We start from the raw sequence: 14187 nt of genomic DNA, 5'->3' as shown, positions 1-14187 counted from the left end.
AGGTCGGGCTGTGTACTAAACCAAAGTTTGACAGTCTAGTGCACTGCAGACAGAGAGCAGAACCTCTCCTGGTCTTTTCTTGTTTTTTTTTTCTCATCTCCTTTCTGATTTCCTTTTTTCATCTACTTCTCATCTTCTCTTCTCGTCATCTCGTCTTGTCTCTTCTGGTTTGGCCTCAGGTCATCTCTTTTCTTCTTTTGTTGTCTCATTTCTGCTCTTCTTTTCTTGTTTTGTCTTGCCTCGTCTCTTCTTTTCTCATCTCTTCTTTTCGCGTCTCGTCTGGTTTCTTGTTTAATCTCTTCTAGTCTCTGTATCACTTGTTTCTTCTCGTCTCTTCTCTCGTTTCGTCTTGTTCTTATTCTTTTCTTGTTTTGTCTCGTCTCATCTAGTCTCTTCTTTTCTCATCTTGTCGTCTTTTCTTATCTCATCTCGTCTCTTCTTTCTCGTCTCTTCTTTTCTCATCTCGTCTGATTTCTTTTTTCATCTTGTCTAGTCTCTGCAGTTCTCGTTTCATCTCGTCTCTTCTCTTCTCTTCTTGTTTCGTCTGGTTCTCATTTTTTTCTTGTTTTGTCTCGTCTCACCTCGTCTCTTTTCTCATCTCATCTTGTCTCTTCTTTTCTCGTCTCGTCTCTGCATTTCTAGTTTCATTTAGTCTCTTCTTGTCTCATCTCGTCTCTTCTCATCTCGTCTCATCTCTTCTTTCCTCTCCTCATCCTCTTTTTTTTCTTTTTCTTTTTTTCTTGTTCTTGTTTTGTCTCTTTTCATCTCTAGTCTGATCTCTTCTCTCCTCTTCTTCTTTTCTCATCTCTTTTTAAATCTTGAATTGTCTGGACTCTTTTTATTTTGTTGTCTTTTCTCTCCTTTTTCCCATGTACTTCTCATCTTCTACTCTTGTTGTCTCATCTTCTCTCCTCTTCTGGCTTTGTCTGGTCTCTCCATTTTTATTCACATCTCTTCTCCTCTACTCTCGTCTTCCTATATTGTGTCCTCATCTGTTCTCTCCCCGTGTCATCTCATCTCATATTGTTTGTCTTCTTTCTTCTCACCACGTCATGTCTCATCTGGTCTCTTCTTTTTCTCATCTCGTCTAGTGTCTTCCATGTCATGTTTAGTGTCTTTCTTCTCATGCTCAGTATCTTTTCTCCTCTTATCTTCTCCTTTACAACTTTTCTCCTGTCCTCATCTCCTTTTCCTCTTCTCTCCTCATTTTATCTTGTGCAGTCTCATCTTCTTGTCTTGTCTGGTCACTTGTTTACCTGTTTTCGTCTAATCTCCTTGTCTTGTCTCTTCTTCTCTCCTATTGTTTTGTCTGGTCTTGTTTCATTTTGTTTCCTCTCTTCTCATCATGTCTGTGCTCTCATTTTCCTCTTCTTGTCTCTTATACTTCTCATCTACTTCTCTCCTTTTGTCATATAGTTCGTCTTGTCTTCTCTTCTATGCTTGTCAGGTCCATCCTATTCTCTCTCGATTGTTACTGTTTTGTGATTGCATAATTGACTCATGCTCTGTTAAGGCTTAAGGAAGGCAGAGAACTGCTGATTTGTTTGTGTGAAGATCTTCATAACATTTCTAAAACCACTTTTGGCTGCACCACACCCTGTGAGAGATTGCATGGCTTTGGTATTGTCTAGCACCTCCTCCTCAGACAGAGAATTTGTTTGGAGCGCTGGTGTCATCATCACTGTCTGTTTGCTTTGCATTTCTGGTTCTGTGTAAATGCTTTATAGTGGAGAGTCAGTCTTCCATACAGTCGAATATCCACCGATATCAGGTCAATGTTGAGTTTCCCTAAAAGCATACTAGCAGGAACATTTATTTTAAGATCATGTATAAGAGCCAGTGACCTACATATAGAGGATCATCGCCGCCTGAGATCCACAAATCACTGCAAAGTTTTTAGCCCAGTGAAACCATCCCACAATCTCCAGCAGCTGAGGATTTTCAGATCCTCCCAGGATTTGCTAGTGTTTTTCCAAATGTAGACTTTTCATAGGATGATATCCAACAGCAAGATCACTTAGTTTTGATAGTTTAGGTTTTGAGAAACAGTAGGTGTGAGGGGAAAAGGCAAAATTTTGAGAACTGCTTCAAAGACATCTCTTTGATATAAATTTTAGCTTCTTAAGGCCCGTTCACACCAAGAACGACTGCCCACACTAATGGATGATAACATTCTGTTTATTAAGCGCTTGCTGCAGTTTTGTCGTGTGCTGCTTTAAATGCTCAAGCTTTTTAAAGTCAGGATGGTTCTAATTGGATGTCAATGTTTTAATTGTTCATCAGCTGGGGAAAAAATCATTCTGAAATTGATTCCAGCGATATCATTCCGCTATGTCATTATGTCATGGGGATGGGGACTAACTTGACAACTAGCAATCGATCATCTAGCATTTTTTGCCATGTTGAAAAAGCAGCTTTGACATTTAGTTACATGGGGAAAATGAAGGTTCAATGAGCAGTTCTGTAGATGACACAAGTTTTGATCTGCGGAAGATGCATCTTAAACGTGCAGTACCATTTTAAAAGTTTTTCAACAAGATCTTTTTTTTTTTTTATAAATGTTTCTTCTATTCACCATTTATTTGATAAGAATACAGAAAACAGTAATATTGTTAATAGCTGTTTTCTCTTTACTATTTTTTAAAATGTAATTTATTCTTATGACAGCAAACCTGAATTTTCAGCAGCCATAAATTTAGTCTTCAGTGTTACATGATCCTTCAGAAATTAGTCTAATATGCTGATTTGGAGAAACATTTCTTATTATTAATGTTGAAAACTTTTTCTTTTTTTTTTAGGATAGATTTGTTTGTAACAACTTTAAAGTCTCTACTGTCACTTTAGATTGATTTAATGTATCTTTGCTGAATAAAAGTATTAATTTCTTTTCTTTTTTTTTAAATCTTACTGACCCTAAATGATTGAACATTAGTGTATTGTATTTTGGGAGCTGCATTTAAAAAGCATTTGGCTCAAAAATCATTTTATAGGGATAAGGTTGGAAATTTGACAAGCCCTGATGCAGCAGGTGTGAAAAGAGAGCCGGACTCTAATTGTTATTGATTAACCTATTTAAAGATGAGTCACTGCAGTTTTTTGTGTTTGGATTTTTTTCCTCCATAGAGTGCAGATTCCTGTGTGCTAACGGCAGATGTCTGAACCTGGGCTCGCAGGTCTGTGATCAGTTCAACCACTGTGGAGACAACAGTGATGAGGAGCACTGCCCCATCTCCACCCAGCATCCTGCATCTGCCATCTTCAGCTGTGAGTCCATCTCTCTAACATTCTTGCTCCTGCTCCTCCCTGTGTTCTGCTTCTGATGAGGTCAGCAGGATGTTTTCATACTTCTCATCTGAATTCCTGAGGCGTTAGTATCCAAGCCACCTGCAGGGTGTGAGTGTGAGACGAGTGTTAAATGGTGTCTCTGCATGTTGAAATGTGGGCAGTGTGTGTGTGTTTGGCCTGGTAAACCATACATTCTGGGGACAAAATGTCCAACATCCTTGTCCTCGCGGGGACATTTTTTGGTCCCCATGAGGAAAACTTGTCTTTTTGATGATATTTGACATTTTCCTTTATGTATTTTTTGCCAATGACATTGTTTTGCCTATTTTTACATTGAAAATGCCATTCATCCATACATCGACTTGAACTCCTATGATGACCATATTTTTAATTTCTGAATTAAATTTTGTTTTAATATTTTTGGGAGGGGCATAAAGTAAAAAATGTCAGGGTGATACAACTGCCCTGATTTAAAGATTGACCTATTTTATTATGAATTTTTTGGAAAAAATGATTCAAAACTGTTATTTTGAGGCAATGTTATAAGACAATGTTAGTTCAGGTTCTGTGGTTTAAAAAACACTTTTACATTAAATTACATGAATTATAGGTTATTACATTTTGCTTGATGGTTATGCCACACAATCTTTTTTAAAGAAATAATTGAAATCGGATAAAAGGCTTTCAAAATCATAAGAAAACAACATAAATGCAAAGAGTGGATATCCTAAACCTTTGCATTTGTGTTTTAAACAAGATTTTTTAAAGATTTTTCCTTTTGTTTTCTTTTGGACATTTCATTGACCTATATATTTGCTCAAATTGTGAAATTGTCAAAATCTTGGTGAATATTCGCTATTTCGTCCAGCCCCTTGTGTGAGACTGTGGCAGCCAGTCAGCTTTGATCTACCGTAGCTCTTTTGTGTCTTCAAGTTTGAGGAAACCAGAGCAGACAAACAGAAAAAAAAATCCAGAAAGAAGCACATAGCTCCGTCTGAGTTTATCTTTCCGGGCTGTGTTGAAATCAGTCATCTGTTCTTGCCGTGTCATGCTCCCCTGTGTTCGCTCTGCTCTGAGGGTGTCTTCAGTCAGAGCTGTTAGAGCAGTAATGCTCATTTCTCCAGCAGACAAACAGCCGCCATATACTGCGAGAGGGAGAGAGGAATGATGCTGATAGACGTTAGTGAAGACGATATATGCTGAGAGCGAGACAGAATCTGAGGAAATGTTTAGAGTCTAATCGAGTTTGCCATCTCTCTGTCTACAGCAGGGCCAGACAGATTGATCATGAATATAGTCTAGACACTCTGCACAAAATATTTCTCTCTCTCTCTCTCTCTCTCTCTCTCTCTCTCTCTCTCTCTCTCTCTCTCTCTCTCTCCACGCATTGAAAGGTTGTGGTCAGGACCGTCAGACAGCCTCTGCAGAAAAGGAGGGAGTAAGAGAGGGTGTTTATCAAAGAGTATGATAAAAAGCTTTGCAGGGTTTAAGGGTGTGTGGCAATGATCTTCTTTGTCAGTGGTTTGCATTTACTGGCATCAGGTGTGTGGGAGTCAGACTGCACAATTATCAGGGGACTAATTGTCCAAGAATTGATCAAGAAGGTCCACTAAGGTTAGTCATTTTTGTGGCAAAAAGTTTCATGACTACTTTTCACAGTCTTTCCTACTGTTTAAACAGTCTGCTGCCATGCCTTTATGTGACACCCCTTTTAAAAAACAATCTGTATTTATTTCAGTAGATGTATGTTGTGCAGGCCACAGATCAGGCATTTTATGAATGATGCTGATTAAACATGACAGACTTCTACACCTTAACACAGAAGAAACCACACTGAGGATCGTCTTACCTTACATACACTCTTGGTTTTACTGCGATGAGCACAGTTACCACAAAGCCGATCACATTTGCCTTTTTCCCGGCAGCAAATCCCAGCACACAACTTGGCTGGCAGAACTTTACTGTAAAACCTACAACAAACTTTCTCAGACATAAAACTACAAACGTTTATTCACTCTGCATAAAAGCTCGGGGTACTCTCTGTCCTCTTTGAAGGCGGCACGGTAGCGGCACCCTTGAAGAGTATGCAAATCAGCCTCTTCAACAGTTTGCATGTTTGTTAATAGCTCTCCTCTCCAGAGTGTGTGTGCGTGCGAGAAGAGTTTCTCAAGAGCTGCAGACAAGCTGGTTGAAGTTGTCAGGCACTGGACATTCATAGACACTGTCCCGCTCGCACTGGACCAACACGTCCCACTTTGATGTCTGTCAGGGGACGAGTGTCTATAGAGCTCTCTCGTACTCACTTTCACCTCACGTTTCTCCTCTGCGGTTTTAAAACGGGTTGATGAGGGTCAGAGGTCGCCAAGGTCACGTTTCGGGCCTTGTCTGATGTGAAGAGCTCAACAATCAGTTTGTTTGAGTTTAGGATTTCCATCACTAATCTCCATCATCTCTCATGCTAATCTGGGCCGACCGCAGCGGGCTGCATTTTCATGCTAAGGGGCTCATTACCAAACCGACGTCATGTCTTCTGTATGCAATCTGTGTCGCTTGGAGGGAGGGCAAGTCCCAGATGAAGCGTTTGAACTTCTTGAAGAGAGGGAGAGAGCGAGAGGGAAGTGCCGGATGATGGAATTGTTTGGCTTACAGGAATGTCCGACTGTAAAGGAGACTTGAATGAAGTTCGGAGGGTCTTAATCAGGGTTTTAATGACAGATGATAATGACAGTGTGAATGAGACACTTGTTTGGTATTAGATGCCTTGAAACCAGTTTGAAGAGCGCTCCGCTTTGTTTGAGCTTACTTTGATTCGCGTTATTTGACTTTTCGCAATATTCGGGATAAGGAAAAGCAATTTATCTCTGAAGATGTTTCTCAGATTTGCACTTTAACGAAGCAACAGGCCATGCACCTGTGCGCTAAATTCTTCGCGCACTCAATAGCGACTGTTGTGATTTTTGTAAATAGTTCTTTTTTTTTTTTTTTCTAAAGCTTTCCAATGAATTGAATACTGTCAGTCCGAAAAGAGAAATCTCCGATTCCTGCATTCTCTCCTTCCTCTTTTCTTTCCTCCGCTCACTTGCTCATGCTTTTCCCCAGCTCCTTTGATCCACATCCCACACACGTCGCTGCATTAGCCGGGCTGTTTTTCAGGGCGAGGGCCGTGCGGTTCTGTATTCGTTGGCTGTCAACACCATCAGTACTGATGGGTTTCAGACAGTGTCACCTCACGCAGGCTCACAGTGGATTCTGGGATTGTTTATCGTGGCTGAGCTGGAGGTCTATCGGGCACTATTCTTCTGTGTTCACTCATTTACTCAGTGCATTCATTCAGTCATTTTGTGCCACGAACCTCCCAGTATGATGGAATCCCTCTGTCTCTCTCGGTGGCCTTCGTCCCTCGCTCGTTTCTTCATCTGTTACTTAAGTACGTTTGGCCCTGTGTGCGAGTGTGTTGAGAGAGTAATGATGCAGCTGGGGCCATTAAAGATGGGAAACTGACAGCTCTCCTCCCTCGCTTTCTTTCGCTCCCCTCTTAGAGCGATAGACGGGGATTAAAAAAACAAGAAGAGAAAAAGAGGCAGAGCAATAAATGGGGTTGCTCTGGAATTCAATCAGGTTTGGCTCAAAGACCAAAGTAAAAACAATGAGGGACGCAAGAAAACGAGGGGGGCAGAGGAAGAAAGAAGCTTTTTACTAGGTGAATTGTTTGTACTTAATGTCTGAATTAGAATTAAGACCTGTATAGATTCAATTACTGTTTACAAACAAATACTGGATGGAAAGACTTCCATCTTCAGTTTTATATTAGCACTTAATTCAAATTTTGAGTATGAAATGACCAAAAAGTTTCATTGGGTTGAAGTACCCCATTTCCGAAAGATTGGAGGAGATTTGGGCTCCTGTAGATCCATTATTATTGGTTGATCAGATTTTACACAAATTATGATACTTTGCAGGTCTTGATCATCACAATCTCCTCTGCTTTAATAAAGAGCAAATTGATTCACAAAGCTGACCCCATCTTACTGACCCCAAACTTTTCATTGTGTGTTTGTGTGTGTCTACAGGTGAGGGCCAAATGTCCTCACTTATATAGTGAAATATCCTGACAATCGACTAGTGAGGACATTTTACATGTCCAAAACATGTTTATATTTAAGGCTACGTCTACATGAATCCGGATACATTTGAAAACGGTGTTTTCGTTTCAAATGTTCTCCGTCCACACTAGCGTTTTCCAAATGTTTCTCATCCACACTGAAACGTCGGAAAATGCTAAATTCATCTTACTGCGCATGCGTAAACCCTCACAGACGGAAAAATAAATAATAAAGTTATCGCACAATTGTTCTGGCAGGATAATTTTATTTAGCAAAATATCTCACCATTCACTGATGCGTCCAGGTCTCACTCAGTCACCATTATATGTTTGGTCTAAACCCCAACTGCTCTCATGTTTGCCGCAGTGCAGCAAATGCGAGTGAATTTTCTGTCATCTTTGCAGGACTGTGATGTGAAGAGTGTGCAAAGTAACATATTTTAGCAACTGTGTAAAAGTGAATAGCACATAACAGGCACAATACCGGTATAAACATGAATATCTATTGGTAAACGTATATATGTAAACGTGTCATCGTTTTATAAATACCTTCGTTTGACAGTCCACACTACAACGCGAAAACGGCATTTTGAAATGCATCCACTTGGGAAAGCATTTTCAAAAATCTCAAGTCAAAATGCCAACAAAAATGCCATCTCTGTGTGAACTGAAGGCCAAAAGCGAGAGAAAAATATGCGTTTTCAAATTAAAACGTATTTGTGTGGACAAGTTCTAAATCTAGTGTTTAGAGGTAGAGGTTGGGTTTAGCCATAGAAATTATCATTAACCTAATATAAAATCAGTGGAATTCTATGCAATATGCTCACTAATATAGTGAAACAAATATGTTTGTGTGTGTGTGTCTGATGCCATTGTATAGCCTACTATAAGTGTTTTTCTTCTAAAGTCAAAGGCTTGTGCAGTAGGAATTTTTTAATGCCTTTGTAGCAGTTTGCTGTTGAACCTGAAATAGCTCCAGTCAAAAAATGATATGAAAACTCTTTGGTATGTTTTTTTTTTTTTTTTTTTTTTTTTATCATGTGCCCTCCGCACCCAAAATGTTTGCCCATTTATAAACCATTTTAAATGAGTTGGAATGCAAATGAGAATTCTTTCTCATTCTTTCTGCATTCCCTCTTCCAACCCGTTGTGTTTTTGTTCCCCTGAGGTGTTCATTTCTCACAAATATCTTCTCTTCTCTCTCCCCTCAGTGAATAAAGACTTTCATACTGAGACATCCTATTAGCTCATTTCCAGTTTACCCATAATGCCTCATAATGTGTTTTATGTCATATCAGTCATGGCTGTATGGATGAAATTCAGACCCTAAATTCATTCACTCTCTGATTGCAGGATGTCAGGTTGCATTGTTGCTTGAAGATACATGAATGGAATAAATGAATTCTTAATGTGTGTGTGTATGAGGGAGAGAGAATGAAACATGAGAAGAATGTTTCCTGCTGAGATGCTGTTTAGTTTCTGCTCTGTTTTTTTGTTTTGTTTTTTGATGGCTCTTTGTTTATTATAAACATCATGCCAGAAAAGTGAGTTGCAATCTTGTTTTCTGTCTTTTTCCCATTTGTGTGTGTATGCGTATGTATGAATTACAGTTTTACTCTCATATTTTAACTACCTTGTGTACATGCGTACTTTTCATACAAGTTTTCATACACAGTTTCATAAGAGCAATGAGGAATGGAGTAACGGATGCTGAAAATTCAGCTTTGCCATCACAGAAATAAATTGCATTTTAAAATATATACAAAGAGAAATCGGTTGTTTTATATTGTAACAGTATTTCACAATATTACTGTTTTACTGTATTAGTGATCAAATAAATACAGCCTTGGTGAACATCATACTTTAATTAGAAATGCTTTAATTTAGTAGTTTATGAGAGAAGCAGTGAATGTGGATGTTATAGTTTCTGTTTTTCTGGGTCAGAGCTTTGAAGTTTTGGGTCAGCTGAGCTTGAGTCAGATTGAGACTTTCTCTCTCTGGTGACCTACGTGCAGGAGGTGTGTCTGCCGTCTCAGCCTTGTTTCTTGTTTCAGAGTTTTTGGGGATCTGTGGGTGGTGATTGGTTGGAGCTTGAACATGTGACTCAGGGGAGTGGAGTGAAAATATGATGGCCCTGATGTAAACATCACTTTCTTTAAATGGGAAGGTTTTTAACTAGTTTAGTTTCGGCTTTGAGTTAGAAACTACACACTGTGCCTTGAAAGATATAAAATGAAGACTTTGGATGATCATAATCATTGTTTACTTTTACTCTACTCCGTGTATTATGAGGCAAAATGCTGATGATTACTATTATTTTTAAATTAACTATTTAATAAAGGTCAATTTGAGCTTGACCCCATTGAGTGGTGGATTAGAGGCTATAAAATATCTTCTTTTGTGTTTCGAAGATGAACAAAAGTCTTATGGGTTTGGAACGACATGAGTAATTGATGACAGAATTTTCATCTTTCAACTAACCCTATAATATGTGTCTCTGGATCACTTTTTTATGGTTCTTCCTTTTAAAACATCACACTAAATAATTTAATTAATACAATGCAGAAAAGTTAAATCAGTTCATCACAAGAGTGTTTTCTTCAGTCTGCATTGAGAGCTAAAAATCATAAAAGATAAAGATAACAGGTTTTTTTCAGCTCATGGTCTGCTCTTAGGCCCAGATCTGTTTCAGTTTAGAAGCTCTGAGTTTTTAAAACGGGAAATTAAAGGTGCTATATGTACTTTTTAGCGGCCTCTAGCGGTGATGTTTCAGATTGCAACAAGAGCGCTCGTGCTCGTGTGCGTGCTCGAACCATAGACTGGTAAAAGGCTCGAACTCAAGAGCTCTTTCAAGAGACTTTCAACACAACAGAGAAAGCATCACACATCATGCTGGAAACTCATGTAAACTCCCACTGCAACGTTACAATAATAGGCTACTTTTATCAGCTTGACGTTGAACTAATGCTCCATGCTCGTACCATGATAACGTTACATTGACTGCATTTAGCCGACATGTGGTGTTATCTAGCATAAGGCATTTCACTAACTATTCGTGTATCTAAAACAAGGAGGTCTCTCCATAATTCAAACGCTCTGCCGATGTTGATCCGTGTTTTCGTCCTGAGTCGATCCGATTGACGTTTGTTTTTATATTTTTGTGGAGTTTGTGTTGGAGTTTGTGTTGGAGTCTGTGTTGTGCTGGAGGCAGGTCGTTTTTGGGTGTTATCAGACTCCATGTCGTCAGCTGCAGTGCCGTCGCATAGACTGTATATAAAAAGGAGAGAGGCTCGGGAGCGCGCATGCACGTCACATCCGATGGATTTCGCAGAAAATCCGACCCGGAGACATCACATAGAAATAGGAATACTGGCCTTCAGAGGTAATAGGAAAACCCGACAAGTGGATCATTGTAATGTGTGATTACAACCCCTTCACACACAGGCAATAAAAAAAGTTAGAAGAAAAGTTACATAGAGCACCTTTAATGGAATAGTTTACTCAAAAATGCAAATTGCCATTATTTATTAGGGATGCATATTTAATTGAAATAAAACCAAAATCGCGATATGGCTTAGTGTGATTATCAATTCGCAAAGGGTGAGATTTAAGTACATAAATATGTGCGCTGTGTGTTTCAGAGGGAAGTGCAGCACTGTTCTTTTACACGCAAGAAGCTCATCCTCTGTTTTCAGTGGCTTAGTTCTCATTATTAGATGCTGCTCCACACAAATTCACAAGTTTGCGTCACTTATAAGGTGCATTTTGGAATGTAATGTGTCAACCATCTTCTCAAATGTGTAATGAAAGCGCTTATAAACTGGCTGTTGTCAACAAGAGAGAACTTAGCAAAAAAAGAAACATCCTTTCACTTTCTTACAAATGTGTCAGTTGTGTTTATAATAATATTAGCATGTCCCATGTTGTTGAATCTTTTTATGTTCAATTTGGGAAATTTAAGCCCTTATTCATTGAAAATCTTGCTCGACAGAGATGGCCACCATTCACTTTTATTGCCTAGAAATGAGCAGCTAAGACCGTCTTCTATAAATATGTCCTTTCCTGCTCCACGGACGCAAAAAGAAAGTCACAGGGGTTTAGAAAGACCATATGACGATGAGTAAACGATGACACAATTTTCATTTTTGTTATGAGAACTATCCCTTTAAATATTTTAAGCTACATCAGCAACCTGAATTTTTCTTGTGAAAACACAGGCCTTCATCACATTTATAGTGTTGTTTGTATGTGGTTGGTTTTTGTATTTTAATTACTTGTAAAATTCCCCAACAGAGGCACATCAAACCCCAGGTTAGTTTCTCCTGTTTGTAAACACACGGAGATGTCAACCGGACATATGGAGTGCTGTTATTATTTAATGAGGTTTTTATAGTATTTTGCAACGACTGGGAGTCGGAACTGACAGCCTGCTGGGTAGTGGCCCACTTCGAGAAATGTACGGTTATCACTGAGATCTTCCACTTTGATGACTGTTTGCTTTCGCTGTGTCTGCATTACCGAGGAGATGATGTGTCATAAAGGGGGTCCGAGAGCACGCAGGTGTTGTCCGCGAGGCCGTATGGCACCGTCCAGGGAAGGAAGCACTGCCATGTGGCTCGTTAGCAAAATGCTAATTATGTTGTCAGCATCATTAAGAGTCACAACAGCAGCCATTTTGGGAGTTGCGGTGCCTGCTGTTCTTCCTGTTGTGCCCCTGTGAGTGTGCGCCAGTTCAGGAGTCTGGCATTAAACCTAGACATTACCTCACTCCTGGGCAGACGACCCATTACGATGCTCAGCAGGCTGCAGGAGAGATGTGAAAAAAAAAAACTCAATACCTGATGATTATACACACACACACACACACACACACACACTGCAGTGCATCACATCTGCAGGCGGCCCATCTTGGCTTTGCAGATAGCAATCCCCAGTCATAAACTCACTCGCACAAGCAGACAATTTCCCCTTCCTCCTGTCTCACACACCACGTCCTGCAGGGATTTGTGCGAATATCACAGAACGCAGGTTGCAGATGGAAGTGTCTCAGAGATGGCTGCCATTTTTATTCTTGCAGTTATATTACAGGTTGTAACTGGAATGTTTTCACATGTCTGCATCTCGCTTTTTCTCAGGACTTTCCCTCTGTTGACAGAAGGGGTTGCACAATTTTATAACTGCCACATAGACATGGGATGGTTTATGGAAGAAGAAAAAAAGAAACCTGTCATCAAGTGAGCCTCACCGTGTAATTTAGTTCTCGCAGTAATCTGTAAAACAGCACTGGCATTTTGAGTATCCAGTCATCAGCTATTTGTTAAGCATCTTGTATGATCTTGTAATGTTTCCTTTTGTTATGAGGTAAACTATCAGGATTTTTGTAGCTGTTGAGGTTTTACCTAGCTAGTCATCAGTCCTGGCTCAGAGTGTTTGTGTCTCTATTATTAGCATAGCTATTTCAAGTATCTATTAACATTAACAAATGAAACACCTTTTTTTTCCAGGCTGATGTTTGTTTAACTGATTTTAGTTGAGTGATGTTTGTTTTGTGGTTGAAAACAGACCAGGGGTCTTCAACAGGGGGTCTGAGGTGATACTGCACGGGGGCTGATGAATAATTTTTTTAAATAACAAACTAATTTTTCTGGGGGGGGGGGGGAAATGTATATACATTTTAAAAAAACATATTAGTAAAGTTAAAATATGAATTAACTATTAAATATAGTTCATTTTAACCAAAGCTAAATTTAAGATGCTTAAGTTTAGCTAAATGCTTCGCTGTCAAGCCCAAATAAAAATGTATTAAGTAAAATTAGAATTGTGTGTTTAGCTGTGTACTGTGCATAAACAGTATCTTTTTTAATGGATGTGCAATGTAAGCATCATAGTATGTAGTAAATACATGAAAGGTATACTATGTAATTTTTTTGGCACTCTAGTGTTTAATAAACAAATATGGAAAGAGAGCAGCAGAGCTGCTTTCCTCTGTTTATATACCGGTAGGAGTCACACAGTACTGGGATACTCTGCAGCGGTTGTCGTCCCACCTGGTCTAAAATAGTCTGAATATAAACACTTATTATAGGCTTCGCTAGTGATTCAGGATAAGACAAAACCACGGTTTGGAAGATGGATTCAATTTCATAATATACAAAATTACACAATTTATAGTATACACAATTTCTAAATTGTGTAAATGTACATAAAGTTACGTAGTATACCTTTAAAATAAAACATTAATATTATCTAGGCTCACTCAATTTTAGACAAAGCCTCAGCTAAATTATTAAATACAATATGTAACGGGGTCCCTGATCTATCTCTCTATCCACTAAGGGAGTCTTTTACCTGAAAATGTTGAATACCCCTGCCATATAGACATTTTAAAAAAGGATAAGGTGAGACACTAGATGGCACTGTTTATCAGACAGCAACAACAACAAAAATATTATTTTTTTATTTTTATTAATTTCATCTCATAGTAATTTTGATCAGTTTTTCAGTTATGCTTTTAATTGAAATGTTCTTTATTTGGATTGTTTAATGATTATATTGTCTGGTAGTTTACGTGGTGGCAGGTCTCAAATCCAGCTCCGGTAGCATTATTAGCATGCTGAGAGAATCCACCTCATTGCCCCAGAGACTTCCTCTTCAGACAGCCATTCAAATTCAGACTTGACCCCTAAACCCCCCACTCTGTCTGTCCCCCATGTCTGCTTTAACAGGGGGGGGGGGGGGGTGTCTGTCTGCATACGTGTGTCAGGATCGACTCGACTTCCAGACTAGACCTCAGACAGATA

At 39.1% G+C, this 14187-nt stretch overlaps 1 protein-coding gene across 1 annotated transcript in view; it reads left to right on the top strand.

The window, feature by feature from the left end:
* Nucleotides 1–14187, top strand: part of ldlrad4b (low density lipoprotein receptor class A domain containing 4b) — a 51356-nt gene that overhangs the window by 18220 nt on the left and 18949 nt on the right. Inside the window, exon 3 of the mRNA XM_056263983.1 lies at nt 3124–3264. Within this exon, the coding sequence (XP_056119958.1) occupies nt 3124–3264 (141 nt within the window). The remainder of the gene's footprint in view (nt 1–3123; nt 3265–14187) is intronic.

The sequence above is a fragment of the Rhinichthys klamathensis genome, unplaced genomic scaffold (assembly GCF_029890125.1).
Source record: "Rhinichthys klamathensis goyatoka isolate OS25496 unplaced genomic scaffold, OSU_Roscu_1.1 h1tg000211l_1, whole genome shotgun sequence".
NCBI lineage: Eukaryota > Metazoa > Chordata > Actinopteri > Cypriniformes > Leuciscidae > Rhinichthys > Rhinichthys klamathensis.
Note: the sequence above shows the minus strand (reverse complement) of the source record. Positions and strands in the feature narration are given on the sequence as shown.